Source organism: Suricata suricatta, chromosome 16, assembly GCF_006229205.1.
Source record: "Suricata suricatta isolate VVHF042 chromosome 16, meerkat_22Aug2017_6uvM2_HiC, whole genome shotgun sequence".
Classification (NCBI taxonomy): Eukaryota; Metazoa; Chordata; class Mammalia; order Carnivora; family Herpestidae; genus Suricata; species Suricata suricatta.
Window position 1 is genome coordinate 42195286 of NC_043715.1, and position 26794 is coordinate 42222079.

The 26794-nt window shown below is 46.3% G+C and overlaps 1 protein-coding gene and 1 long non-coding RNA gene across 22 annotated transcripts in view; one reads left to right on the forward strand and one right to left on the reverse strand.

The window, feature by feature from the left end:
- Positions 1-4192: 4192 nt before the first annotated feature.
- Positions 4193-26794, reverse strand: part of LOC115280864 — a 23470-nt gene continuing 868 nt past the window's right edge. Inside the window, exons 1-6 of one of the 15 annotated variants that reach the window (XR_003903966.1) lie at positions 21572-24038; positions 19999-21493; positions 17381-17538; positions 16726-16846; positions 12933-13033; positions 4193-5793 (exon numbers count right to left, since the gene is read on the reverse strand). This is a non-coding gene — a long non-coding RNA (uncharacterized LOC115280864). Of the gene's footprint in view, positions 5794-10749; positions 11530-12932; positions 13034-13107; positions 14891-16080; positions 16847-17380; positions 17539-19804; positions 21494-21571; positions 24039-24061; positions 24273-26794 lie in introns of those variants that run through there. The other 14 variants (XR_003903968.1, XR_003903970.1, XR_003903965.1 and 11 more) reach the window with 14 other exon arrangements.
- Positions 16050-26788, forward strand: CD22 (CD22 molecule). 7 transcript variants are annotated; one of them, XM_029925887.1, is made up of 15 exons: positions 16050-16084; positions 18214-18269; positions 18509-18886; positions 19394-19536; positions 19816-20083; positions 21211-21477; positions 21603-21866; positions 22890-23147; positions 23350-23613; positions 23695-23958; positions 25395-25491; positions 25645-25720; positions 25891-26015; positions 26188-26272; positions 26566-26788. In XM_029925887.1, exons 2-15 carry the CDS (start codon positions 18236-18238, stop codon positions 26695-26697), a joined length of 2655 nt encoding a protein of 884 aa, XP_029781747.1. In that variant the 5' UTR covers positions 16050-16084; positions 18214-18235; the 3' UTR covers positions 26698-26788. The 7 variants fall into 7 exon arrangements, with proteins under 7 accessions (XP_029781747.1, XP_029781745.1, XP_029781746.1 ...); XM_029925885.1 differs by having other exon boundaries at positions 23350-23958; XM_029925886.1 differs by having other exon boundaries at positions 19891-20083; positions 23350-23958.

Sequence of the window (26794 nt, forward strand, 5' to 3'; positions counted from 1 at the left end):
CAGAGGATACCACAGAGGGCAAAGTCAAGGCCAAGGCAGGACTAACCAAACCACATTGCAATGGGAAGTGATGAAGCCACCTCCAGCTAGAATGGCAAGTCCACCTGCAGGAGAAAGGAAGGGCTGTGGGTGGTCGTGGGGCTGTGGCCCTGAGGCCTGGCTGAACCCCTTCATCCCGGTGCTCTCTTGGTCTGGTAGAGAGAAGGACATTGAACAAATGACTTGACGCATAATTCCTGACTGCCAGTGGTGAGACCTGCCCCCCAGAGAAGGGCAAGGGGGGCTTGTAGAGCACAGGATGGAAGTGTGCCTTGGGGTCTCAGGGGTCAGGGGAAGCATCCCAATGACAGGGAAGTCTCACAGGGACACTGTGTGTGAAGGCCCCAAGTGAGAACAAATTTGGCAAGGTGCCGGGAGCTGAAATAAGGATGGAGAGTGGTGGAGGATGAGGCAGAGGAGAGGATTGTAGGGGCTTCAGGTACAAGGGAAGTTTCGACCGACCTCCTGTGCACACACAGGGACCCCACCCTGACACACCTGTGCTCTGACAACAGACTCTGGCTCCAGCAGGTCTGGGCTGGTAGGAAGGCCCCTAAGGACTTCGCCCTGAGGAGCAGAGCAGTGTCAATAATGAGGGACTGAGTAACCCTGTGCTGCCCGGGGTGTTGCCTGAGCACCAGCTGAGGAGCTGGGGGATCCCGGGATGAGTGGGGAGCAGCTCACATGTTAATATGTACGTTTCATTTAGCATGGATCAGAACAAGAGGACAGCAACATACTGAACTGGTGACTGGTTTTTTTTTGTTTTTTTTTTTTGATAAAAGCTTAGGATGAGGCTAAGTTTAAAAACATCAGTCAATTTACCCAAGGGATAAAGAAGTGCTGATGCATAGGAGCACATGCACCCCAATGTTCACAGCAGCACTGTCAACAATAGCCAAATCATGGAAAGGGCCTTAATGTCCATCAACTGATGAATGGATCAAGGAGATGTGGTATATATGCACAATGCAGTACTACATGGCAATGAGAAAGAGTGAAATCTGGCCATCTGTAGCAAAGTGGATGGACCTTGAGGGTGTCATGCTAAGCGAAATAAGTCAGGCAGAGAAGGATAGATACCATATGTTTGCATTCATAGGTCTAACAGGAGAGACCTGGCAGGGGACCATGGGGAGGGGAAGGGGGAAAGAGAGCGGGGAAGAGTGAGGGACACAGATCAAGGGAGACTACTGAATACTGAAGATGAACCATGGACTGAAAGGGGAGGGGGAGGGAGAGAGGGGGTGATGGTCATGGTGGGGGGCACCTGTGGGGAGAAGCACTGGGTGTTATATGGAAACCAATTTGACAATAAACTATTATAAAAAAAAAGAATAAACATTGAAAAAAATAAATAAAAACATCAGTCAAGTGGGGGTGCCTGGGTGGCTCAGTAGATTAAGCATCCAACTCCTGATTTTGGCTCAGATCATAATCTCACGATTTTGTGAGATCATGTCCCACATCAGACTCTGTGCTGAGCATGGATCCTGCTTAAAATTCATTCTCTCTCCCTCTCTCTCTCTCTCTCTCTCTCTTCCCCCCAGTCATGCTGCTCATTCTTTCTCTCTCTCTAAAATAATTTAAAAAATCAATGAGGTGAATTGGTTTAAAGAGATGTATGAAATAAAGGGCAGACAGGACAATAGTCCTGAAGGTCATAGGCAAGCCTCTAAAGTTTAGGAAAAAGGAAGTGATCTGATACAAAGACCATCTCTTAGGAGATAGAAACTCAGTGATGGCACACAAGGAGGACCAGAATTCAAGATATCACACTTCACCCGTCTCCTGGACTCCCCCTGAGTTCATCTCTTCCTTTGACATGAGGTTACTGAGCAACAATGCTGTGTGAGGCTGCCAGCTTAGAGGGAGGAAGTGAGAGAGGGGATTCTGTCCGTTTCTGGGGAATGTGGATCCAAGGAGAAGCCAAGATTGGGTGCAAAGGCTCAGGCTGGGAATGTACTGGTTATGTTTAGGAACAAGAAGGAAACCTACATGCCTGGAGGGGTTGATGAGCTGGGATAGTTGCCCAAGGAAGCTTGATCACAGAGAGTCTTATAGGACCATTCAGACTCTGGCTTTTATTTTATTTAAAAAATTTTTTTAATGTTTTTATTTATTTTTGAGAGAGAGAGAGACAGCGTGAGCAGGGGAGGGTCAGAGAGAGAGGGAGACACAGAATCTGAAACAGGCTCCAGGCTCTGAGCTGTCAGCACAGAGCCCGATGCGGAGCTCGAACCCACAACCTGTGAGATCATGACCTGAGCCAAAGTCGGACACTTAACCGACTGAGCCACCCAGACACCCCATGAGACTCGGGCTTTTATTGTAGTGAACTGGGTTGTCGCTGGAGGATTACATATAAAGGAATGTTAAGGTGGGGCTGAGGTTTCTAATACCCCACTGGCAGCTGTGGGGAGAGGGCTCAGGAGCCCAAGAGAGAGGAAGTAGAGATGGTGAGAGGAAACAGGTCAGGATCTCTGTCATAAGAGGAAATGATGGAGCTTCCTAGTGCTGGAGGAGAGGGAGAGAGAGGAGTTCAAGAGAGCCTCTTCCTCAGCTGCCGAAGATGGTGGAAGGAACAAGTTAGTGGAGAACACAAGTGTGCTCTACCCCAGCCACGTCAACAGGAAAAGCTGATGGCACCTCTCCCTTGGGAAATAACAAGCTGAGGAAGAGTCAGAACCCATGACACAGTGACTTAGAGAGATGGGGACAGATGAACAGGATGACACCTGGCTGGGCTAGGGTGAAGGTGAGCAGGCCTCGTGTTGGTAGGGACAGGCCACTCCGTGTAGGAAGGAAGATGCCCAAGCACCAGGCCAGGGTCATGACAACAGGCATCTGTTTTCCTCTTCTCCTGCTACCTCCCAGGTCCCTCCTTCTGAGACAACCCATCCCTGGTGGCCCCCAGTCCAGTCCTTAGGACTGTGCGTGCACTATGCAGCTCTGTTATCCTCATCGATGAAGGGGCTCCAGGCCAGACCTGGCTACTCCAAAGGCTCCTTCTCTGGGCCAGGGTGGGGACTCCCAGTACTGCTCAGGAGCAGTCAAACCTCTTTCTTCCCCACCCTTCTCCCTGTCAACTCCAGCCTGCTCCCTGGACAGGAGAAGAAAACCTCAGCCTCACAGGCCTCACAGTGGGGCTGCAGGCAAGCAGAAGACCCACCCCCAGAGTTTGGTCGGCCTGGAATATCTTTCCCTGGGAAATGGGAAGAAAACAATAGTTTGGTCTCAAGCCCCAACTCCAGGTCACTGATAGAGTGTTGGTCAAGCTGAGCACTGACACTATCCACAATAATAACAGCTCACTTTTGCAGCGCACTCATTTCATGACAGCCACTGTGTGGAAGCACTTTATGTGCCTGTGATTTCTCACCGCACACCCATGAGGTCAGTACCACCAACATCATCATCTCCTTTAGAAGGGAAACTGAGGGTTGTTACAACTGACAATTGGCAGCACTGGGATTTGAAATCAGGTCTGTTGACTGCATGCTCGCCATAAGCTGCACATACAGCTGAGTGCATCATGTCACTAAACCTGTGAGGAAGGCACCATGACTATCCTCACCTTCGGGTCCTGGGGAGGGGGCTCCAAGGGGGCACATGGCCAGGTGGGGAGTGATAGCCCAGGGCTCACAGTAGCAGCTACTTGCCTGGCTCCACTGCTTCCCCAGAGGGAATGTCACCCAAAACGGTGGCCATCCACCACAGGAGGAAAGGCACATCACCCAATGTCAATTGCAGGAAGAATGGTCAGTTACAGGCCCCATTGGAAGAACCATTAATGGAAAAGAATCACTGATAAATACAGAAAGTATTTAGAGCACTTGGCCACTCCAAATGGGGACATCTACCTCTTTGGAGGAAAAGATGGAAAGAAGAGTGGAGGCACCAAAGTCACAGAGTTCTGCTTCCTCCCTGGCCTTCTTCATAAGCCCTTGGTCTCCAGAAATTGAGGCATGTCCCTTAGCTTACTGCCCAGTGAACAATGCCTGGAGTTATGCCAGCAGAGGCTTCAGGCACTCCTAATTGATGGTCAGGGATTTAAGTCCCCAGTGGGGGACCCTGTCCCCAGCTGGAGCCCTCGTTGAGATTGCTGGAGATTTAAATTTTTATTTTGAAATAATTATAGAATCACAGGAAGTTGCAAAAATAGAACTTTTTATTTTGAAGTAATTATAGACTCACAGGAAGTTGCACAGATAAAACAGAGGTCTGGTGTGCCCATATCTTACATAATTATGGTACAGTATCAAAACCAAGAGTGTGACATTAGTAGAGTGTGTGTATACAGTTTTAAGTCCTTCTATCACATGTACGTGACTGTCACTGCAATCAAGACCCAGAATTACTCCCTTACCACAAGGCTTTCCCTTGTAGTCATACCCATTTCCCTTTGCCCCTGGCAACCAGTAATCTGTTTTCCATCTCTATCATTTTGTCATTTTATTTGATCTGTTACATAAAAGGAATCATATGGTACATGACCTTTTGAGGTTGACTTTTTTTTCTTACTCAGTATGATGCCCTTCAGAGTCATCCAAGTTGTGTGTATCAATACCTTGTTCCCTGCTATTACTACTCCATGGTATGGATGGATCATAATTTAAGAATTCACTACATGACATGCTGGTTCTTGCCAGTTTTTGGCTATTACAAATAAAGATGCCATGAACAATTGTTTTAAGGTTTTTGTGTGGACATAGGTTTTCATTTCTTGGGGATGAAGGCCTAGGAATGCAATTGCTAAGTCATACAGTAGGTGCATTTTGTTTATATTTCCAAGAAATTCACCATCTATTTTACAGAGTGGCTGTACCATTTCACATCCCACCAGTAGTGTATGAATGATCCAGTTTCACTGTATCATCACCAGCATGTAGTATTGTCATTATTTTTTATTTTGGCTGTTCTAATAGGCATGCAGTGATATCTTATCAGGGTCTTGATTTGTATTTTACTGATGGCCAGTGATGTTGAACATCTTTTTATGTGCTTATTTACCATACGTTTATCTTTGGTGAAACGTCTCTTCATAACTTTTGCCCATTTTCTAATTCACCATTCAGTCTGTTTACTTAAAGTGTATACTTCAGTGGTTTTATGCATATTCATAGAGTTGTGCAACTATCACCACAATTTTAAAATGTTTTATTTTAAGTAAACTACACACCACATGTGGGGCTTGAACTCATGACCCAGATATTAAGAGTTGTATGCTTTACTGACTGAGCCAGCCAGAGACCCCCAACCACAATCAATATTAGAACATTTCATCCCTCCAAAATAAACCCATGTCTATTAACAGTCACCGCCCATTTCCTCTAAGCCCTAGGCAACAATTAACTCTACTTTATGTCTCTATAGATTTTCTTTTTCTAGACATTTCATATAAATGGAATCATACAAAATGTGGTCTTTTATGATTGGCTTTTTTCATTTAATGTTTCCATCTTCATCCATGTGATAGCATCTATAAGTACTTTATTTCTTTTTATTGCCAAATATTTCATCGTGTAGCATATTTTCTTCCATACTTGATGGACACTTGGGTTGTTCCTACTTTTGTTTTTTGATGAATAATGTCACTATGAACATATGTGTTCAAATTTCTGGGTGGATATATTTTACTCTTGGGTATATACCAAGGAGTAGAAGTGCAGAGTTATGTGGTAATTCTCTGTTTATCCTTCTGAGGAACTGTTTTGAGAGTGTTTTCCAAAGTGGCTGGACAATTTTACATTCCTATTAGAAATACATAAAAAATTCAGTTACTGCACATCCTTTCTAGCATTTGATACTACCACTATTTTTAATTTTAGCTGTCTAATAGGTGTGTGGTAGCATTACCTCATTGTGATCTTTTTCCATTTCTCTGAAGGCCAATGATTGTTGAACATCTTTTTATATGATTATCTTTAGTGAAATGTCCCCTCATGCCTTTTGCCCATTGTGAAAATTAATAAAAGGAAGCTTCGCTAAAATGGAGCAGGAGAGCTTCGAAAGGGGAGCCATACCCCAAGAACTGTCAATTATAGACCCCAAAAGAAGAATCATCAACAGGGAAGAATCGTCAATTACAGGACCCAACAGGGAAAGATACACATTGCATCTCCTACAAGAAATCAATCACCCACTCAACTCAGCCAATGAGAAACATCCTTACGCTGAACTTGTGCTTTTCTCCAATGGACTTTCATTTCAAACAACCCATTTTAATTTCCTCCTTGTCCATATAATAATGTTCCTCTCCTTTGTTGGACCTCTCTATGCAATTTGCATGTCCTGAAATGCAATTTTCTGTTATTCCTGAATAAATTAATTTTGCTGATAAAATAACTTCTTGGTTTATTTTTAGGATTAACACCATCTTCTAGTTTAATTGATTTTCTAAATGTTGAGTTTTGATATACATATATATATATATATATATATATATATATATATTCTAGATACGCAAATATTTTCTTCTAGTCTGTAGTTGGTCTTTTCCTTGCTTTAACAAGGTCTTTCACAGAGCAAAACAAAGGCAAAAACAAACAAAATTTTTAATTTTGATGAAATCCAATTTATAGATCATGACCTGAACTGAAATCGAGAGTCAGATGCTTGGGTGGTTCAGTCGGCTCAAGCCATGATCTCATGGCTCATATGTTTGAGCCCCACGTCGGGCTCTGTGCTGACAGCTAAGAGCCTGGAGCCTGCTTCAGATTCTGTGTCTCCCTCTCTTTGCCTCTCTCTCTCTTCTCTCTCTCTCTTTCTCTCTCGCTCCCTCGCTCAAAAATTAACAAAACATTTAAAAAAAGAGAGAGACACGTAACCAAATGAACCACCCAGGCGTCCTTCATGTTATCTTCTAAAGATTTTATAGTTTAATGTTTCATACAAACCTATAATCCACTTTAATTTTTTCATAAAGTATAAAGTTTGGGTTGAGGTTCATATTTTGCTTATGGATGTAGCCAATCCTCCACCACCACTTGTTGAAAAGACTATGTTTCTTCCATTGGATTGATTTTGCTCCTTTATAAAAAAATAAGTTGGCCATACTTGTTTGAGGTCATCTCTAGGTTCTTTAGTCCATTTATCTATGTATGTATTCCCCCCACCAATGCCACATAGTTTTGATTACAGCGTATTACTTTATAATAAGCTTTGAAATCAGGGTAGAGTGAGCACCCTTTTATTCTTCTTTTTCAGAAAGGCTTCCTATTCTAGTTCTCTTTCTACATAAAATTTGTTTGTTTATTGTTTATTTATTATAGTTTATTGTCAAGTTGGTGTCCATATAACACCCAGTGCTCTTCCCCACAAGTGCCCTCCTCCATGACCATCACCCCCTTCACATTTCCCCCTCTCTCTTCAGTCCTCAGTTTGTTTTCAGTATTCAAGAGTCTCTCATGATTTGCCTCCCTCACTCTCCCTAACTCTTTGTCCCCCCTTCCCCTCCCCATAGTCCTCTGTTAACTTTCTCCCGTTAGACTTAAGAGTGAAAACATATGGCATCTGTCCTTCTCTGCCTGACTTATTTCACTTAGCATGACACCCTAGAGTTCCATCCATGTTGCCACGAATGGCCATATTTCATTCTTTCTCATTGCCATGTAGTATTCCATTGTATATAAAAACCACATCTTCTTGATCCATTCATCAGGTGATGGACATTTAGGCTCTTTCCATGATTTGGCTATTGTTGAAAGTGCTGCTATGAACATTGGGGTACATGTGCCCCTCTACATCAGCACTTCTGTGTCCCTTGGGTAAATCCCTAGCAGTGCTATTGCTGGGTTATAGGGGAGTTCAATTGTTAATTTTTTGAGGAATCTCCACACTGTTCTCCATAGTGGTTATACCAGTTTACATTCCCAATAGTTTAGGAGGGTGCCCGTTTCTCCACACCCTCGCCAGCATCAAGAGTCTCTTGATTTGTTCATTTTAGCCACTCTGACTGGTGTGAGGTGGTATCTCAGTGTGGTTTTGATTCATATTTCCCGGATGATGAGTTATGCTGAGCATCATTTCATGTGCCTGTTGACCATCTGGATGTCCTCTTTGGAGAAGTGTCTGTTCATGTCTTCTACTCATTTCTTCACTGGATTATGTTTTTCAGGTGTGGAGTTTGGGTAGTTCCTTATAGATTTTGGATACTAGCCCTTTATCTGATATGTCATTTGCCACTATCTTTTCCCATTCTGTCAGTTGCCTATTAGTTTTCTTGATTGTTTCCTTTGCAGTGTAGAAGTTTTTTATCTTGATGAGGTCCCAGTAGTTAATATTTGCTCTTGATTCCCTTGCCTTTGGGGATGTGTTGAGCAGGAAATTGCTGTGGTTGAGGTCAAGGAGGCTATTTCTGCTTTCTCCTCTAGGGTTTTGATGGTTTCTTGTCTCACATTGAGGTCCTTCATCCATTTTGAGTTTATTTTTGTGTATGGTGTCAGAAAGTGGTCTGGTTTCATTCTTCTGCATGTTGCTGTCCAGTTCTCCCAGCACCACCTGTTAAAGAGGCAGTCTTTTTTCCATTGGATACTCTTTTCCTGCTTTGTCAAAGATTAATTGGCGATACATTTGTGGGCCCAGTTCTGGGTTCTCTATTCTAATTCATTGGTCTATGTGTCTGTTTTTGTGCCAATACCATACTTTCTTTGTGATGACAGCTTTGTAGTAGAGGCTAAAGTCTGGGATTGTGAAGTCTCCCGTTTTGGTTTTCTTCTTCAATATTACTTTGGCTATTTGGGGTCTTTTGTGATTTCATACGAATTTTAGGATAGTTTGTTCTAGCTTTGTGAAGAATGCTGGTGCAATTTTGATTGGAATTGCATTGAATGTGTAGATTGCTTTGGGTAATAATGACATTTTAACAACGTTTATTCTTCTCATCCATGAGCATGGAATGTTTTTCCATTTCTTTGTGTCTTCTTCAGTTTCTTTCATAAGTTTTTTATAGTTTTCATCGTACAGGTCTTTTACATCTTTGATTAGGTTTATTCCTGGTATTTTATGGTTTTTTTGTGCAATTCTACATAGGCTTTAGAATAATCTTGTCTAGGGATACCTGGGTGGTTCAGTCAACTGACTGAGTGTCCGACTTCTGATTTTTGGCTCAGGTCATGATCTCACACTTTGTGAGACTGAGTCCCATATTGGGCTCTGCACTGACAGCATGGAGCCTGCTTGGTATTCTCTCTCTCCCTCTCTCTCTGTGCCCCTACCCTGCTCACACTTTCTCTTTCTCTTTCTCTCTGTCTAAAAATAAACATTTAAAAAATAATAATATTGTCTATAGCTACAAAAAATTTTTGCTGGGATTTTGAAAGTAATTGCATTAAATCTGTTTAATCAATTTGGGGAGAATTGGTATCGTTATTATGTTTAGTCTTCCAATCAATGAATATAGTATTTATTTCTGTCTTCTTTTATTTTTTCAGCAGTGTTTTGTCATTTTCAGTATACAAGTCTTATATATGTCTTGTTAGATTACATCTAATTATGTCTTTATAACAAGCCATTATAAATGGAATTGTATTTTACATTTCAGTTTCCACATGTTCATTGTCAGTATTAAAAAAGTGACTAAATGACTAATTTTTGTGTTGATTTTGTATCCTGCAACCTTGCGGAATTTTCAGTACTATATTAAGTAAAGTGGTGATAGAAGACATCCTTGCCTGGTTCCCAATCTTGGGGGAGGGGGAGAATAGTCCGTCTTACAGTGTTGATATGCTAGTTTTAGGTTTTTTAGTTATAGATTACCAAGTGGAGGAATTTCCTCTCTAGTCCTAGTTCTCAGAGAGTTTTTTTTTTTTAATCATGAATGGGTGTTGGATTTTGCAAAAATTTTCTACAATTTATATGATCGTGTGATTTTTTTTCTTTATCCTATTAATACAGGAATACACTGATTTTCAAATATTGAGCCAGCCTTGCATCCCTGCAATAACCTCCTAGTCATAGTATATAGTTCTTTTTATATATTGCTGAATTCTATCTGCTAATATTTTGGTAAAATTTTTGCCTCTATATTCATGATGAATATTGGCCTGTAATTTCTTTTGTGCTGTCTTTGTCTTTTCATTTGCTTGTTTGTTTCAGGGTAATACTGGCTTCATAGAATGAGTTGAGAAGTGTTCCATCTTACTATTTTCTGGATATTATGTAGAATTGGTGTTACTTCTTTAAACATTGGGTAGAATTCTCCAGTAAAGCCATATTTAACTGGAGATTTCTTTTTCACCTTTTAAATTATCTCAGTAGTTATAGGGCTATTCAAATTACCTAATTGACATCTGGAGAGCTGTGGTAGTTTTTCTTTTTGAAGAATTGATCCATTTAATCAAAGTTTTGAAATTTATGTGCATGGAGTTGCACCTTTTTGATGTCTGCAGGACCTGTAGTGGTATCCCATTTTATTATTTTTAAGTTTATTTATTTATTTTGAGAGAGAAAGAGAGCATGCTTGTGTGTGCACTTAAGCAGGGTAGGGACACAGAAAGAGAGAATCCCAAGCAACCCAGAGCTTGATCCCATGGACCATGAGATGATGACCCCGGCCAAAATCAAAGTTTATTCACTTAACCGACTGAGCCACCCAGGTGCCCCCACCCCCCATTCATTCTTAATGTTAGTAATTTGTCCTGTCTCTTTTTGTTTTTTCAGCCTTGGCAGAGATTTGTCAATTTTATTGGTCCCTTCATTGAGACATATATTTAATTTTCTCTATTATTTCTATGTTTTCAGTTTCATTGATGTCTGCCTTTATGTATATTATTTCCTTCCATCTCTTATTTTCTAGCTTCTGGAGATGGAACGTTTAATTATTGATTTGAGGCTTTTCTTCTTTTAATGTAACCCTTTAGTTCTATAAATTTCCTTCCTGTGCTTAGCTGTGTCCCACAAAGTTTGATAAGTTTTATTTTCATTTTATTTCATTCAATGTATTTCTTATATTTCCCTTGAGATTTCATCCTTGACCTAAATATTATTTAGAAGTGTGCTGTTTAGTTTCCAAGCCTTCAGAGAATTTTGTTATTGATTTCTAGTTTGATTCTATTATGGTTAGAGAATGTACTCTACAAGATTTCAATTATTTCAAAGTTCTAAGTCTTGTTGTATAGCACTAAATTTGGCTTATCTTGGTATATGTTCCATGGGTTCTTGGAAAAAAATGTGTATTACATCATTTGGGCTTCAACTAGATCCTGTTGGTTGATGGTGTTCTTGAGTACTTATATAGCCTTGCTGATTCTATGTCGAGTTGCTCTATCATTTTAAGAGAGGGATGCTAAAGTTTCAAACTATAACTGTGGTTTTGTCTATTTCTTCTTTCATTTCTATTGGTTTTTGTTTCTTTCTTTTTTTTTTTTTTAGCTCCATTGTTTGGTGCACAAACATTTAACATTGGTATGTCTTCTTGGTGGATTGACCCTTTCCTTATAACATCCTTTTCTAGCTTTGGTGATTTTCTTTGTTCTGAAGTCTACTTTTCTTAAATAAAGATATAATTGAAATACAATATTAGTTTCAAGTGTACAACATGATTCAATATTTGTATATATTGTGAAATGATCACCACAATAAGTCTAGTTAACATCCATCATCATAATTTTTTTTCTTTTAAGATCTACTCTCTTAGAAATTTTCAAATTTAACAGTATTATTAACTATAGTCACTATGCTGGATATCACATCCCCAAAATTTACTTTGTAACTGGAAATCTGCACCTTTTGACCACCTTCCTTCACCCCTTTTGGACACCTCCCCACTCTCTGCCTCTGGCAACCACCAGTCTGTTCTCTGTATCTATGAGTTCGTTTTGTTTGTTTTTTAGATTCCACATATAAGGGAGTTAAGACCATGTTTGTCTTTCTGTTTGACTTATTTCACTTAGCATAGTTCCCTTAAGGTCCATCCATGTTGTCAAAAATGGCAAGATTTCCTTATTACTTATGGCTGAATAATATTCCATTGTATATACACACACCACATTTTCTTTACCTATTCATCCACTGAGGCACACTTAGTGCTTCTATGTCATAGGCTTTGTAAATAAAGTTTCTGTGTCTTAGGTATTGTAAATAATGCTGAGGTGAACTTGGAGGTGCCATATCTTATTGAATTAGTGTTTACATTTTCTTTGGATAAATACCCAGAAGTGAAATTGTTGGATCATATGGTAACTCTATTTTTAATAGTTTAAGGAACTTCCCTACTTTTTAAGTTAGTGTTTTCATCTCCTTCAGATAAATATCCCAGAAGTGGAATTGCTCAAATACAATGGTAGTTCTATTTTTAGTTGTTTTGAAGAACTCTACTTTCTTTTGATTAATGTTATGTCATTTTATTTTCAACTTACCTGTCTAATTATATTTGAGGTTATTTTCTTATGACAGCATATAGTTGGGTCTTGCTTTTTACTCTCTCTGTCAATATCTGTCTTAATTTGTGTATTTACACCACTTACATTTAAGGTAATTACTTACATGGTAAGGCCTAAGCCTGTCATTTTGTCTTCTTTTTGTTCTGTCAGTTTTTAATTTCTTTGATTTCTTTTTTCCTACCTTATGTAGGTCCTTGAACAATTTTTAAAATTCCATTTTGATTTACCTATAGTGTTTTTAAATATATCACTTTGTATAGTGTTTTAGTGGTTGATCTAAGCATTACATTATATGGAACTTATCAAAGTCTACTGGTTTCAACATTTTACCAGTCAAGTGAAGTATAGAAACTTTATCTCCCTTTACATCCCTTTACCCTTTCCCATTTAAAATTGTCTTAAATATTTCCTCTACATACACCAAGAATGGCATTACACAGTGTTACAGTTCTGCTTTGCCGGACATAATTTAGAACACTCAAGAAGAGAAGGAAAGTCCTTTGTATTTACCCATAGATGTGCTCTTTCCATGTTCTTTCTTGCTTTCTGATGTTCCAAAGATTCTTTAAAAAACCTCATTGTCATCAGGTGATGGACATTTTGAAAATGAACTGAGGGTTGAAAGGGGTGGGGGGGGGGAAGGGAGGTGGTGGTAATGGAGGAGGGCACTTGTGTCTCCCTCTGTCTCTGCCCCTCCCCTGTTCACGCTGTCTGTCTCTCTCTCCCTCTCTCTCTCTCTCTCCCCCCCCTCCCCCTCTCAATGCTCAAGCCATTACTTTAGAGTCTCTGTTGGTTAAACATTCTGTTAGTTTTCCGTCACCTGAGAATGTTTTGACTTCCCCTTCATCCCTGAAGGATATTTTCACTAGCTATAGGTTTCTGGGTTGATAGGTCTCTTCTTTCAGTATCTAAGAGATGCTGTTTCACTTCCTTATCACCTTAATGGTTTTTGATACAAACTCGACTGTCATTTGAATGGGTTTTCTCTCTGTAGGGAGAAGTTCATCATTTCTCTGTGGTTGCTTTCAAGATTTTTTTCTTTGTCTAATTTTTATAAGTTTAACTTGGGATAAGTCATACTTTTATAAGTATGTGTCTTGGGATAGATTTCCTTGGGTTTACCTTGTTTGGGATTTCCTTAACTTCTTGGATCCTTAGATAATATGGTTTTTGTTTGATTTGTCAAATTAGGGACATTTCAGCCATTATTTCTTCAAACATTTTCTCAGGCTCACCCCTCTTTCTCCTCTCCTGAGACTCCAATGACATGAATGTTAGATTTTTTTGTTATACTAGCCATACATGTCCTTGAGTTTCTGTTCATTTTTTTTCAGTCTGTTCTGTTCAAATTGGGTAATTTCTAATGTTTCATGTTCCATTCTGTTGTTGAGCCCATTCACTAGGGTTTTTATTTGAGTTATTGTGTTTTTTAGTTCTAAAAGTTCCTTTTGATTCTTCTTTATATTTTCTATTTCTTTGCTGACACTCTCTTTTTCATAAGTTTCAAGCATGTTTGAAATTGCCCACTGAAGCATTTTTATGATGGCTGCTTTAAAATTTTTGTTAGATAATTCCAACATCTGTGTCATCTTGGCATGTGTATCTGTTGATTATCTTCTTGCATTCAGTTTGAGAAATTCCTGGTTCTTAGCAGGCTGAGTGATTTTCAAGTGAAACCAGGACATTTTGGGTATTATTTATGGGACTGAATCTTATTTAAATTGATGTTTTCACAAGCCTCTCTTGACACTGCTCCAGTGAAATGAATGGGGGCACTGCCTCATTATTGCCAAATGGGGGTAGAAGTTCAGGTTCTCCACACAGCCTCTCTTGACACCTGGTGTGTGTGTGTGTGTGTGTGTGTGTGTGAAGTTTTCTTATTGCTGGGCAGGGGTAGAAGATGAGGTTCCCCATATGCATGCATTAATAACACCTTGACTGGGAGAGGGAAGGGTATGCCATCACTGCTCTCCACATGGCTTTCATGCAGATTCCACAGAAGTTGGGCTTATGATTACTGAGTGATGGTGAAAGTCCTGACTTTCCCCTAGACCTCCTCTTACACCACTCCAGTGAAGAGACTAATATCTCATCACAGGGTGGGGGTGGGTGTTCAGACTGCCCATGTGGTTTCTACTGACACTGTGGGGAGGAAGAGCCCAGAGGGGCTGGAGGGCCCAGCCCCACACTCAGCCTCCTCTGGTACCACTCAGATGTGGTATAGGGGAGCAGCCTGGCAAGGATGGAAGTCTAGGGTCCCACTCAGCCTTTGCTGTCAGGGGTGGAAGTGAAGCAGCAGGTTTTTTATGTGATAGTTCGTCAGAGTAGAGCAGTTTCTGCATGAAAGATTTCTGTCTTTCTGGGCTGCCCCTTTCTTCATTCTTTAGCTCAAAGAGCAGAATTTTGCCAGAATTTTTTTGGTCTGTGCTCATTGGCATTTTCAGTTGCTTGCTTTTTCAGTATTCAGTCTGGGATAGATGAAGAAAAGAGAAAACCCAGAGAATTCATGGTCATGCCATTCCTCAGGAACCAAGGTCCCTAGCCAATGTGTCTTCTCTCAATCTTTCAGTGTCTTCTTATGCTTATTTTATAATATCCAGAGTTTTTAGTTGTTCTTAGCAGAAGAAATAGGGAAGAATATACCTTCCCATAACATTACTGTCTTTTGAACAAGCTGCTCTTCCTTTTTCTATTTTTTTCTTTTAAATTTTTTAAAATGTTTATTTTTGATAGAGAGAGAAAGAGAGCATGTGATCAGGGGAGGACAGAGAGAGAGAGAGAGAGAGAGAGAGAGAGGGAATCCAATGCAGTCCCCAGGCTCTGAGCTGTCAGTCAGCACAGCACCCGACATGGGGCTTGAACTCATGAACTGTGAGATCATGCCCTGAGCTGAAGTCAGACATTTAACTGACTGAGCCACCCAGGTGCCCCTCTCCTTTTCTGTTTCTTTCTCAATGGCTGGCAATCAGTAGAGTTTGGTGAAGCTGGGCTGAAGATTTCTCAGGACCTCCCTGACCATCTGTAGGGTCTGAATGGCTTTGCCTGATGTCTGGTTCTGGTCTCAAGATGCTCACAGACTAGAAGCCTAACGAAAGTGGTTAGGCTTTCCCATTCATTAACATTTCACATAAGTTATCTTTTTTTCTTTTTTATATCTCTGAGCTCTTCCCTCAACCCTTGGGAGCTGCCACACATCAGTGTAAGTGATCAGATTTTCTGACCACTCAGGCCTTTGGAGAGAAAGTTATGGGAATGAGAAGAACTGGATGGTATCACTAAACTACAAATACTTTCATATTGCCTTGTGCCTTTTTCGGCAGGCTGGCAGTTCTGATCTGCTTGTCTCAAATTATCAGCATTTCCTGAGAGCTGGATAGAGGGGAAGCTGTGGAGGAACGAGCTCTGAAACTATCTGATGTAGAAACTCCATATGCTGAAACTAAAAACTGACTGTAGGTCCTCGAGTGTTCCTTCCAATCTGGCTCCAAGCCCACGTTTCGCCCCTGGCCCCTTCTCCCCACTTCGCCATGTCTGCTGGTTGCCCTGAGAATCACACAGGGGCAGGGGGTGTGGCCAAGGAGGGTGAAAATCCTTCGATGAGCTTCCCCTTTCACTCTCAGATGCTGCCAGGGTCCCCGAAGAGGGAAGACACGAGGAAACAGGTAAAAATTATTTTGCTCTCTTTTCCATTCGGCATGCCAACATGGAGCAGCTGCTGCATCCCAGGCACTGTTCTTGGGGCTGGGAGGACAGTGGGGACCCCCTTCCTTCTTGCCTATGTAATAACAGGAGGTAGACCCCCATCTTTGAGCATGCTCTCTGATGGGCTTGCTGAGTCTTCTCAGGGTAGGATGGGTCACCAGATGTCCAGGAGGGAAGAAAGGACTCAGGGAGGCTGGCTGCAAGGCCCTCAGCAGGTCTATGTTGAGCAGGCCATGGGTCTAGATAGCATGGCCTTGTTCCGAGCCTCTGTGCCTAATGCCGATTGTCTCCAGCCTCCATGCCCTACCTTGTCTCAGCAGCCTTCCAACTCCTGATCTGTGGTTCCACTTCTTATGTCCCAGAGGCTGTTGGAGCTGCTTGGGGTGAGCACACAGCTCTGCTCTGAGAAGTGCCTCTCCCCGCATCCTGGTGTTCCCGAGCTGCTCCCCCATGAGGGTGCCACTGGCGGCCGGTGGCAGAGGGGGCACAATGGTCCAGCTACTGGAGGCCAGTCCTTGCCCCAGAGAGTGGAATCTAGCCCTTGCCACAGTGCTTGTGGAAACCCAAAGGGAACCCAAAGCGCATCCCCCAAGACACTGACCCTGTAGTCCTGCCAAGTTTTTCACGGGAAATGTAAAATCGGTTCCATGGCTCAAGAAGTCCGGGCAATGTACTGTCCTCTGGCCCCCATGGTGGGAGATGTAGGATGCACATACAGCTGACTAAAGCAAAAAAAGAAAAAAAAAAAAAAGACCCCCCCAATGAAAAATTCTATTTATCTTCTTAACCCAGCTTTTCTCAAGTGGACATGGCCTTGAAGGTGTTTTTGTATGTAGCTCTGTTAGCACCTGCAGAACTGATGTTGCTTCTGCCTGGAGAGTCTGTCCCAGTTCAGACCCCTCACCCCTAACCCAAGCCGGGGCCAGGCCAGCACAGACGCTATGCCTGGGGACAGACCCTCCTCCTTCCTGCTCAGCAAGCAACCTAGCTTCCCCCAGGCCAGTGCTAGATACGCAATGGCATTTGGCATGAGCCACGTAGCCCGAGGAGATATACAGCCCCAGAGGGTGAGGGCGTTTGATGCGTGGGAAATGTTGGCAGGTCTACACTGGGACCGGAGACACACTCCGTCACACATCCTGCTAACTCCAGAGGGACCAGCACCGAGGGGCCCAGTCATGCAAATTGGGACTTAAATTTAACTCTATGTAAATGTGACTCTATGTAAAAGTCTAATAAGGTGGCAGCAAACTCACCGATCAGAGAGAGACAGATGGGCAGCAGCTGCAAACTGGGGGCCTTGGACTGCCTCCGGCCCATAGACTGGCCAGCACCATGTTTGTTGTTTGTTTGTTTGTTTGTTTGTTTGTTGATGAAAGCGGAATATTTCACATGAAATCCAGCTTCTTACTTCCTGTAAAGCAGCAGAAGATCAAGCAGTGCTGAACTCACGTTCCCACTTGGCAACAATTGGTTGGGACTGAGACAGTCATGCCTTTACCCAAGGCATGACCTTTGTCCCTGCCTGGTTGATTTACCTTTTCTGCCCAGCCCGCGGGGGTATCTGAGTGGGACCCTTGGGCCTCCTAAGTCCTTCCAGACCCCTCTCAATGCTCTTCTGGCATCACACTTAATTATTATTTTGTTCCTGGTCTTTAAAATCAAGTTTTGACCATGGAATATAAGACCCTTCACTAGATGCCTCAAGGTGAGTTTCAAGTTACCTCAGGCCTTGAATTCAAGGCCCTCAGGAGTCTAGTGGCACCCAAAGCCTGAGAGCTGGGCAGGAAGTTTGTAAAATGATGGATGGATGGATGGATGGATGGATGGATGGATGGATGGATGGACGAAAGGAAGGAGGGCTAGAAAGAGAGACAGGCTAGCCTTACAGAGTTCTTAGGCTGAGAGAATAGGCATGGTATACCCACAAAAGGCCCCATGAATATCGAAAATTCACATCCTGCAAGGCAATCAGACATGGTTCTCCTGGAATCAGGAAAGAGGGGTTGGAGTCTGGTGGGTGAGCAAGACAAGCCATCTGAAAGAAATAAGTGACCAGATGGCTCAAAGATAACTCTTCCCATCCCAGGCTCCCCCCTAGACGCAGCAGCATGCATCTCCTTGGGCCCTCGCTCCTGCTCCTTGGTAAGGACTGTGGCCTGGGCTTGGGTTCTGGGATGTCTGTGGGAGCTAGAGGAGGAGGAAGGCTCTGGAGCAAAGAGTAAGTATTGGGGAGGGTGGGGACAGGCAGGAGATGTGTGTGTGTTGTATACTTCTTTGTGTACCTTCCTCTCTCCCTCTGTCTTTAGAGGGGATTCTTTATTGATTTGAAAGCTCTTTATGCCTCATCAATAATGTTTTTTGATCACTGTGGTGGGCTCCAGAATACTTGGCCTTCTCTGACTCATCTGATTGGAACTTTGAGCACCCCGGCACCCTCTACTCTTGGGAAGGAGCCTGCATCTGGATTCCCTGTCGCTACACAATTCCAGGGGGCAGAAGTATGCTGGAAAACATGACCCTGTACCACAATTATCAATATGACAAGACCCACAAGAGATTCAATGGGACCATCCTCTATGAGGCTGTGAAGGCTGGGGAGATTCTGCCTCAACACGACAGGATTAGATTCCTGGGAGACAAAAGATCCAACTGCACCATACACATCTACCCTGTGTCTGTCAAAGAGAGTGGCGGGCTTGGGCTAAGGATGACAACGAAGAATGACAAATGGATGGAGAAAATAAACCTCAACATCTCTAGTAAGGCCCTGGGGGATGGGGTTCTCTGCTTTGGTTTCAGGAGAGAAGGGAGGTGGAGGACACCCAGCTCCTGGGACTGGGGTTGCAAGCCAGGTTGCCTGCAGAGGCCAGGCCAGAGGTGCCAGTGAGTGACAGACAGCACAAGATAACGGGGTTGTGGCCGGAGCACTGGTCTCTCCTCAGGCCTCCCGCCTGACACTCAGCTCCCGCCCATTCTGGAATCTGGGTTCCAGGTTGCCTGATTTTTCAAGAGGAGATAGAAATGTAGATATTCAAGCAAACTCTCCCAATGCCTTAATATTGGTGACTTATTCTAATTAGGCCTTCGTGGCTAAATGAGACATATGTAGGAGATGAATCAAGCATGAGCCTGGGGCCTCCGTGGTGGTGGTGGAGATGAGCTGTGGCCTCAGACCTGCCATCCTAGGGTGGCCCAGCTCTGGAGAGAGCTGGTGACACACAGGCTGACTAACGGCACCCACTGAAGGAATGTCATGCTACATACAGGTCTGCATGTGGAGGCCATCACAAATGTAGGCTGGTCAGCAAAGCCAAGAAAGGCGTGGGGACCTAAACCGATGAAGTTCATTTGGGATGGCGGAGCCATCTCGAAAATGTTTAGAGAGCAAACGTCAGGGATGGGGAATGAGGTCAGTATAATATAGAAAACAGGATTCCTCAGGGGCGGCAGTATTCACAAGACCCTTTGAGAGGGTGTTTCCACAGAGCAAAAGTGATTCGAAGCAGAGAAAGCAGGGCCCAGAGAGAGGTGGGGAGGTGGAAGGGACTGGCAAGGGGCCTCTGAGGCGTTATCCGAGGGGGGCATCTAAAGGCAGGTGTGCGAGGCTGGCACGCGGGCCCTCGGGCTCCCAGGCCTCCGGCACGGCCCCTACTCTTTTGCAGAGACGCCTCTCTCACCTCACATCCAGCTCCCTCCAGAAATCCACGAGTCCCAGGAAGTCACTCTGACCTGCTCGCTGAATTTCTCCTGCCCCGGGTACCAGATCCAGCTGAAGTGGTCCCTGGAGGAGCCTGCTGTCACCTCCACCCTCCTGAACACCAAGACCGTCTCCACACAGAGCAAGCTCACCTTCCAGCCGCAGTGGACTCACCATGGCAAGAATCTTTCCTGCCAGCTCTGGGACCACGAAGACAAGCAGATACTCTCTGAGGAAACCGTGGGGCTGGATGTAAAACGTGAGTGTCACCTGGGGCCCCCCTGGGGGAAGGACGAGGGTCTTGTCTCTTCTCCGAGGGCCCTCAGAGGGCACCAAGGGTGTCAGGCACCTACACAGAAGGAAACACCGTCAGCCTATGGGCACCCAGAGCGGGGAAAGTTCCAGCCAAGGCTGCGCACCCTCCACCCCTCACCCCGTTACCGAGCGCCAGTGTTTCTGGGAATGGATTCATCTTGGCATCTGCTTTGGTCTGATGGAATAAAATACTTCAATATCCTCAAGCCATGACATGAATTTGAAATCACGTGGTTACACGGGAAGGGGAGGTAGTGGGCAGGGGAAGAGATGCTTTCACATCGTTGTGCCTCATTCATTCATTTGATAAATATTTCCTGGGCACCTCCCAGGTGCCAGGTCTTGTTAAGGCCGCGGAAGGTGCTGTGTTGAGCAAATTTCTTGCCCACCTGGAGCTAACGTGGCAGGTCGGGGAGACAAACAGTGAACAGATGGACAAAGAAATACAGAACTGAACCGTGGACAGTGATGAGTGTATTAGGGGAGAATAAAGCCGGGCAAGGGCGGAGGAAAGGAGGGATGGAGGCTTCTCTGAGGAAGGTGAACCTGAGTGAAGGGAAGCACTGAGGCACGCAGGTATTTCTTTGTGAGAAGATTCCAGGAAGAGGAAAGAGCCAAGACAGAGGCCTCAAGGTAGGAGCTCGGTGTGCCTGCAACAGAGCAAGGGGCCCAGCGGGAGGAAAAAAGGGCCAAGGGGCCAAGGGCAGATCTCACGGCCGCAGCGGGATTTGGGATTGTATTCTGAGTGTGGAATCCACGGAATGTTTTCAAGCAGGGGAGTGACAAAGTCCGAGTGACAGTATTAGGAAGGTTGCTGGCGGCTGGTGGAGACTAGAACTTTGGAGAGCAGGGTGGCAGTGAAGGGGTGGGGTGCACAGAGCAGGGACAAGTTAGGAGTCTGTGAGAGTTACCTGGGCGATGGAGTCAGCCCCCCACCCCCCGTGGACGAGGGTAACTCACACACTATATTTAACTGCTGCTTTATCCGAATCAAGGCCCTGCAACTTCCCACCACATTACATCCTCTGAGCGGTCCCTTCCCCCTCCCGCCCTGCCCCTCTGCTCCTCTAGATGTCCCAAAGTTGAAGATTGAGGCCAGTCCCAGAGGAGCCAACGTAACAGAGGGAGAGTCTGTGACCATGACGTGCCAGGTCCTCAGCAGCAACCCCGGGTACCGGAATATAGCCTGGCTCAAGGACAGGATCCCACTGAGGGAGCAGGAGACACTCACGCTGACTCTGCCCAGTGTGACCAAGGAGATGAGTGGAAAGTACCGGTGTGAGGCCTCCAATGAAATAGGCTTAGGATGGTCGGAAGAAGTGGTCCTTCAAGTATATCGTGAGCCTCCTGGGAGCTGGGAGGGGGTAGGCAGGGCGTTAGCAGGGGTGGGACCAACGCCCTTGAGAGGCGAGCAACGAGGGCCTTGGCTCACCTCCTTCCTCTGCCTCTGCGGCTTTTTCCAGATGCTCCGGAACCTTCCAGGGTGGAGATCCTCTCTTCACCAGTTAAGGAGGGAGATAAAGTAGAGATGACTTGTGTGTCACTGGCCAATCCTCCTCCAACAAATTACACCTGGCATCACAATAACATAACAATGCCAGGAAGGACAAGCAAGACCTTCCAGATCCCAGCAGTCCTCCTCAGCCATGCTGGGCATTACTCCTGCTCAGCAGAAAACAGACTTGGTCCTGGACAAGTTGGCCAGGAAGCCACGTTAGACGTCCAGTGTGAGTAGTCACAGGGCCTCTGGGTTCTGGAGGGAAAAGGAGGAAGGGAGATGGAGCACAGGGGATTCCTGGGTCCTAGAATGGACAGCACGTGGAGGCTGGGGTCTCTCAACATGCAAGCCCCTAGGGTGGGTGCCTTGCTGTTGTTCCCAGTTGTACACCCAGCACCAGAACAGGGTCTGGCTTGTGGTAGGTGCTCAGTAGATGTTTGTTGAATGAATGAACAGCGAGATGCCAGGGCCCCATGAAGGACACAGAGACTTGGCATCTAGTGGTGCCCAGTGCTCCAGGAGGGGGCTTGGAAGCAAAATAGCTCACGCCCTCTCCATCAGAGGCCAGACCCTGTTTAACGCAGTGAATCTTGTCAGTGAGGCGAGCCCAGGGCAGAGAGAATCCATAGGTTTGATCCTTGGACTCTGGGATGTCAGAGTCTGAGCCAGATACTCCGATGGGGACGCTCAAATTGCGAATTATCTAGACAGCCGGCTTGCGACACAGCGGCAGCGGCCACGTTTATTGAGTGCCTGCTCTGCTTGGGCTGCCCCAGCCCATTTCGTCCTGCAGCCATCCTACAAGGTTAGGTGCCCTGACGGATAACTAAACTGAGTCCCATGGCCCGTCATCACTCAGCTCCAAGTCACAGGATCTGCCGATCTGGCTCCAGAGCTGTGGTTTTTCCTTTTTCTCCCCGCAATGAGTGTCTGCGCTGCAGCGAACCGGCTCTGTGTCCGAGGCCCGCAGGCCACTCGGAGGCCCAGAAACCACGCACCCCCGCCTCCCACACCACGCGCTCTCTGCGGGGGCTCTGCTCTGAACAGCCGCACCAACCTGCCTCAAACCGGGACCAGGCCAAATGGCCAGGGTTTCTGTCCTCACACCGATGCAAGAGGGAAGCACAAGCCTTCCTTTGGTTAATTTGGGAACTGGATGAACGCGGGGCACAGGTGGGAAAGAGGGAGGCGCCGGGAAAGGTAGTAATGGACAGCTGACCTTCCCTCGTCCATCTCTCTGGTTTTCTCCCAGATCCCCCCAAGGAGGTAACCACAATGATTCAAAACCCCACGCCAATTCGAGAAGGAGACAGTGTGACCCTGTCCTGTAACTACAATTCCAGTAATCCCAGAGTTACGCGGTATGAATGGAACTTCCAAGGCGTCTGGAAAAACCCATTACGCGAGGTGCTGATAATTGAGAAAGTTCGCTGGGATGCCAGCCCAGTCTCCTGTGCAGCCTGTAACCAGTGGTGTTCGTGGGCTCCCTCTGTCAACCTGGATGTCCAGCGTGAGTGACCAGGCGAGGGCATGAGAAGTGGCCCAACTTCGGTACGGGCTCTGGGGGAGGGCACTGGGATCTGGGCCAGAATCTTCACAGACAACTGAGGGCTGGAAGTCCGGCCTCAGGACCCAGGGGAGAGGAAGTCCTGGGGGCAAGAGGGAAAGGGACCCAAGAGGTCAGCCTGACCCTTGCGGCCCTTGCTCTCCAGATGCCCCAAGAGATGTCAGGGTCCAGCAGATCAGCACCCCTTCCGAGATTCACTCCGGGCACCGAGTCCTCCTTAGATGTAACTTCTCAAGTAGCCGCCCCAGAGACGTCCGCTTCTTCTGGCAGAAAAATGGAATCTTTCTGAAGGAAGGACAAGAACTGAGCTTTGACGCCATTTCTCCAGAAGACGCCGGCAATTACAACTGCTTGGTCAACAACTCCATAGGACAGACCACGTCTGAGGGCAGGATACTCCAAGTGCTGTGTGAGTGGCTGGAGCTGGAGACAGACAGAAGGAAGGGGAGGGGGCCGCCTACCTGGATCCTGATTTCGCTTCTCCTTATAGATGCGCCGAGGAGGCTGCGTGTGTCCATCAGCCCTAAGGACAAAGTGATAGAAGGGAAGAAGGTAGTCCTGACATGTGAGGGCGACGCCAACCCTCCCATCTACCGGTATACCTGGTTTGACCAGAATAACCAAAACCTCCAGCATTACGATCAGATGCTGAGATTGGATCCCGTGAAGGTCCAGCAAACCGGAGCCTATTGGTGCCAGGCGATCAACCAGCTGGGCACAGGCCGATCGCCCCCCAGCACCCTCACTGTGTACTGTAAGGTTCCTTCTCTCTTCTCTGACCCCTCCTTCTCCTTCCTTCTCCGGTCCCTCCCCAGTCCTGTCCCAGGCACACACCCTGCCCCTCCCCCCAGGCTTACCTGTCTTCCCCGCTTCTCTCCATCACTCCTGACTCTCTTTAGGAAGGCTCCCTTTCAGACTGCCCCCGCCTTCGGGACACCCTGTGCTCTTACTGGGTCCCTCTCTGCCGCTCTCTGTCTCACCCTTAATGGGCTACTTCTCTTTACTTTTTAAAAAATGTTTATTCATTTTTGAGATAGAGAGAGAGAGACAGAGAGCGAGCAGGGGAGGGGCAGAGAGAGAGGGAGAAACAGAATCCAAAGCAGGCTCTGTGCTCTGAGCTGTCAGCAGAGCCCCATTCGGGGCTTGAACTCACAATCCTGAGCTGAAGTCGGACACCCAACCGACTCAGCCACCCAGGCGCCCCAACTTCTCTTTATATTTTGAGATTTTGGCATTTTTTAAAGACAAGGTCAAGTTAAAACAGCATGAAGGGGTCATTGGAAGCAAAACACCTCTCCCTTCTTTCTCCCCGAGAACTCGACCCTCTCCCTGAAGGCCTCCCCTACTACCGGCAGCTGATTGCATCTCTTCACAGAGCTATTCTACACACACAAGATGCGGAGGTAGATCAAGGTCTATATACCTTTCTTCATGCAAATCGTGGGAGAGCCCACCCATTGCCCTGGATGTTTTGTTTCCCCCACATAACAACACCACTTGGAGGCTGTTTTCTATCCCTGCATGTACAGGGTGCCTGAAGTGTCTGGAAATAAGAATTAATTTGTTTATTGTGCTTTTGCAGATTAAACTTGGAGCCATGGCTTTAAGTTGGAGAGGCTCATGCCCTGCAAAGCCGGGTGCTGAGGGAGACAGCCTGAGCAGTGCTATTTGGAAATTCAGCACACTGTGTAAAAATCTGTTTCTGGGCTCTCCGCTTTGCGGGCACCCTGGCACCTGCCTTCTTCCCTCAGGGCTGCCTTGGCAGTGTATTCCCATGCATGGGAGCACTCAATGCCTTGCCCGAGGCCCTGTGCTGTCTCCAGCTCTGGGCCCCCAGGAAGGACAGTAGCAGGATAAATTCCTAGATGGCATTGCGACATCAAAGAGCAAGTGATTTTATGTTCTGCTAAGTAAGGGCAAGTGGTAGCCTTTATCGCGTACTCTGTGTGCACCTGTGTCTGTCACAAGACAGGTGTTTCCTAGGAGAGTTAGCCCTTTCCTCCTCATGGGGACCCAGAAGGCAGCAGCTGGCTTCTCCCTTCCTCTGCATCATGTCCCCTCCGTATGGAAGGAAGTCTGGAAGGCGAGGACAGAGGCCATGCAGAGACACCTTCCAAGGCAGATGCTGCAGGCCAGAGGTTACCTGGGAGAGGCAGTGTCACCAGCTCATGGTCGCTCTTCCCCCACTAGACGGCCCAGAGACCATCGGCAGGCAAGTGGCCATCGGAGTGGGGTTCTGCCTGGCCGCCCTCCTCCTGGCATTCTGGGGAGTCAAGCTTCAGAAAATGTGAGCAACTCCCAAGGCCCATCTCCTCCACACTCCCTGATTCCTTCCCTGGAGTGACTCCAGTTAGCCATCCTGTCACCCCTGGCATACCCAACTCCACGGGGTCCTGTTCCCATTCCCCGGAGCCTCACCAAGCAGGACTTTGTTTCTTAGCTGGAAGAGGCTACGGAGCCAGCAGGGGGTCCAGGAAAATTCCAGTGGGCAGAGCTTCTTTGTGAGGAATAAAAAGGTAGGATATGGGAGAAAGAGGAAATGGAGCACAGACCTCAAAGTCAACTGGAGACAAAGTGAAGATAGGGCACAAGGAGCACCGTGGGGAGGCATGGGGGTCGGAGAGCAGGGGAGGGGGTGTTGGGGGAGAATGGAGTGGTGAGAGCTGAGATGCTGTCTCTCTTCCAGGTTAGAAGGGCCCCGCTCTCCGAAGATCCCCACTCCCTGGGGTGCTACAATCCGGTGATGGAAGATGCCATCAGTTACGCAACCTTGCGCTTTCCTGTTGGTGACGCTGACGCACCAGGAACTGGGTACTGAGGGAGGGTACTGGGAGGGAGGGATGGCTCATGTCCTGCCTGCCCTCTTTGTGCCAGGCGCCAAGCCCTGGTCTGGGGTGCTCCCGGGGTCTAAGGAAGTTGGAAGTAGGAGGAGAGTTCGTGCAAAGTACTTCATCTGCGGCCATCCATCTGCCCTCCCTCTCAGAGATGCAGGAACCCCAGAGACAGAGGGACCTTCCCTAGATAGGGACGGCACGGTCACTTACTCCGTGGTGCAGAAGCCTCGAGTGGTAAGAGGGCAGGGCCGTGGAAGTTGGGGGGAATGGGGGACCTGGCCTCGGCTGTGACTCCCAGGTGGGAGGGACCCGGTGGCCTCAGTGGTGGCGAGGGCTGGTGGGGGAGGGGGTTGCTCAGGCACAGGTGTGGTCAGGGCCAGGGCAGCACTTCCCAGTCCGAGATGCCGACCGCAGCCGCTGTGTGGACAGAAGGACCCCCAGGTGGAGCTGGGGAGAGACCAGGCAGGGAACGCAGAAAGGGAGGCTGGCGACCATGACGCCAACCTTGCCCCACGTGGCTTTTCCAGGGAGACTATGAGAACGTGGTTTCGGAGAGTCCAGAAGATGAGGGGATACATTACTCCGAGTTGGTTCATCTGGGGATCGGAGAGCGGCCTCTGGCCCGGGAATCGGTGGAATACGTAACCCTCAAGCACTGACAGGCGCAGCCTGTGGAGGCAGAGACGCCCAGGGACTGCGAAGGCCAGGGCTCCCCGAGCTTGCCCGGCCCTGTGCTCAGCTGCGGAGCTATACAGC

Bases quoted from the DNA above. Each gene is read 5' to 3' on its own strand.
- CD22 (XM_029925885.1), top strand. From the start codon at position 18,236: ATGCATCTCCTTGGGCCCTCGCTCCTGCTCCTTG. The intron at 19,537-19,815 runs GTCAGTATAATA...CCTCACATCCAG, and splicing joins CGTCAGGGATGGGGAATGAG to CTCCCTCCAGAAATCCACGA. The intron at 21,478-21,602 runs GTGAGCCTCCTG...GGCTTTTTCCAG, and splicing joins AGTGGTCCTTCAAGTATATC to ATGCTCCGGAACCTTCCAGG.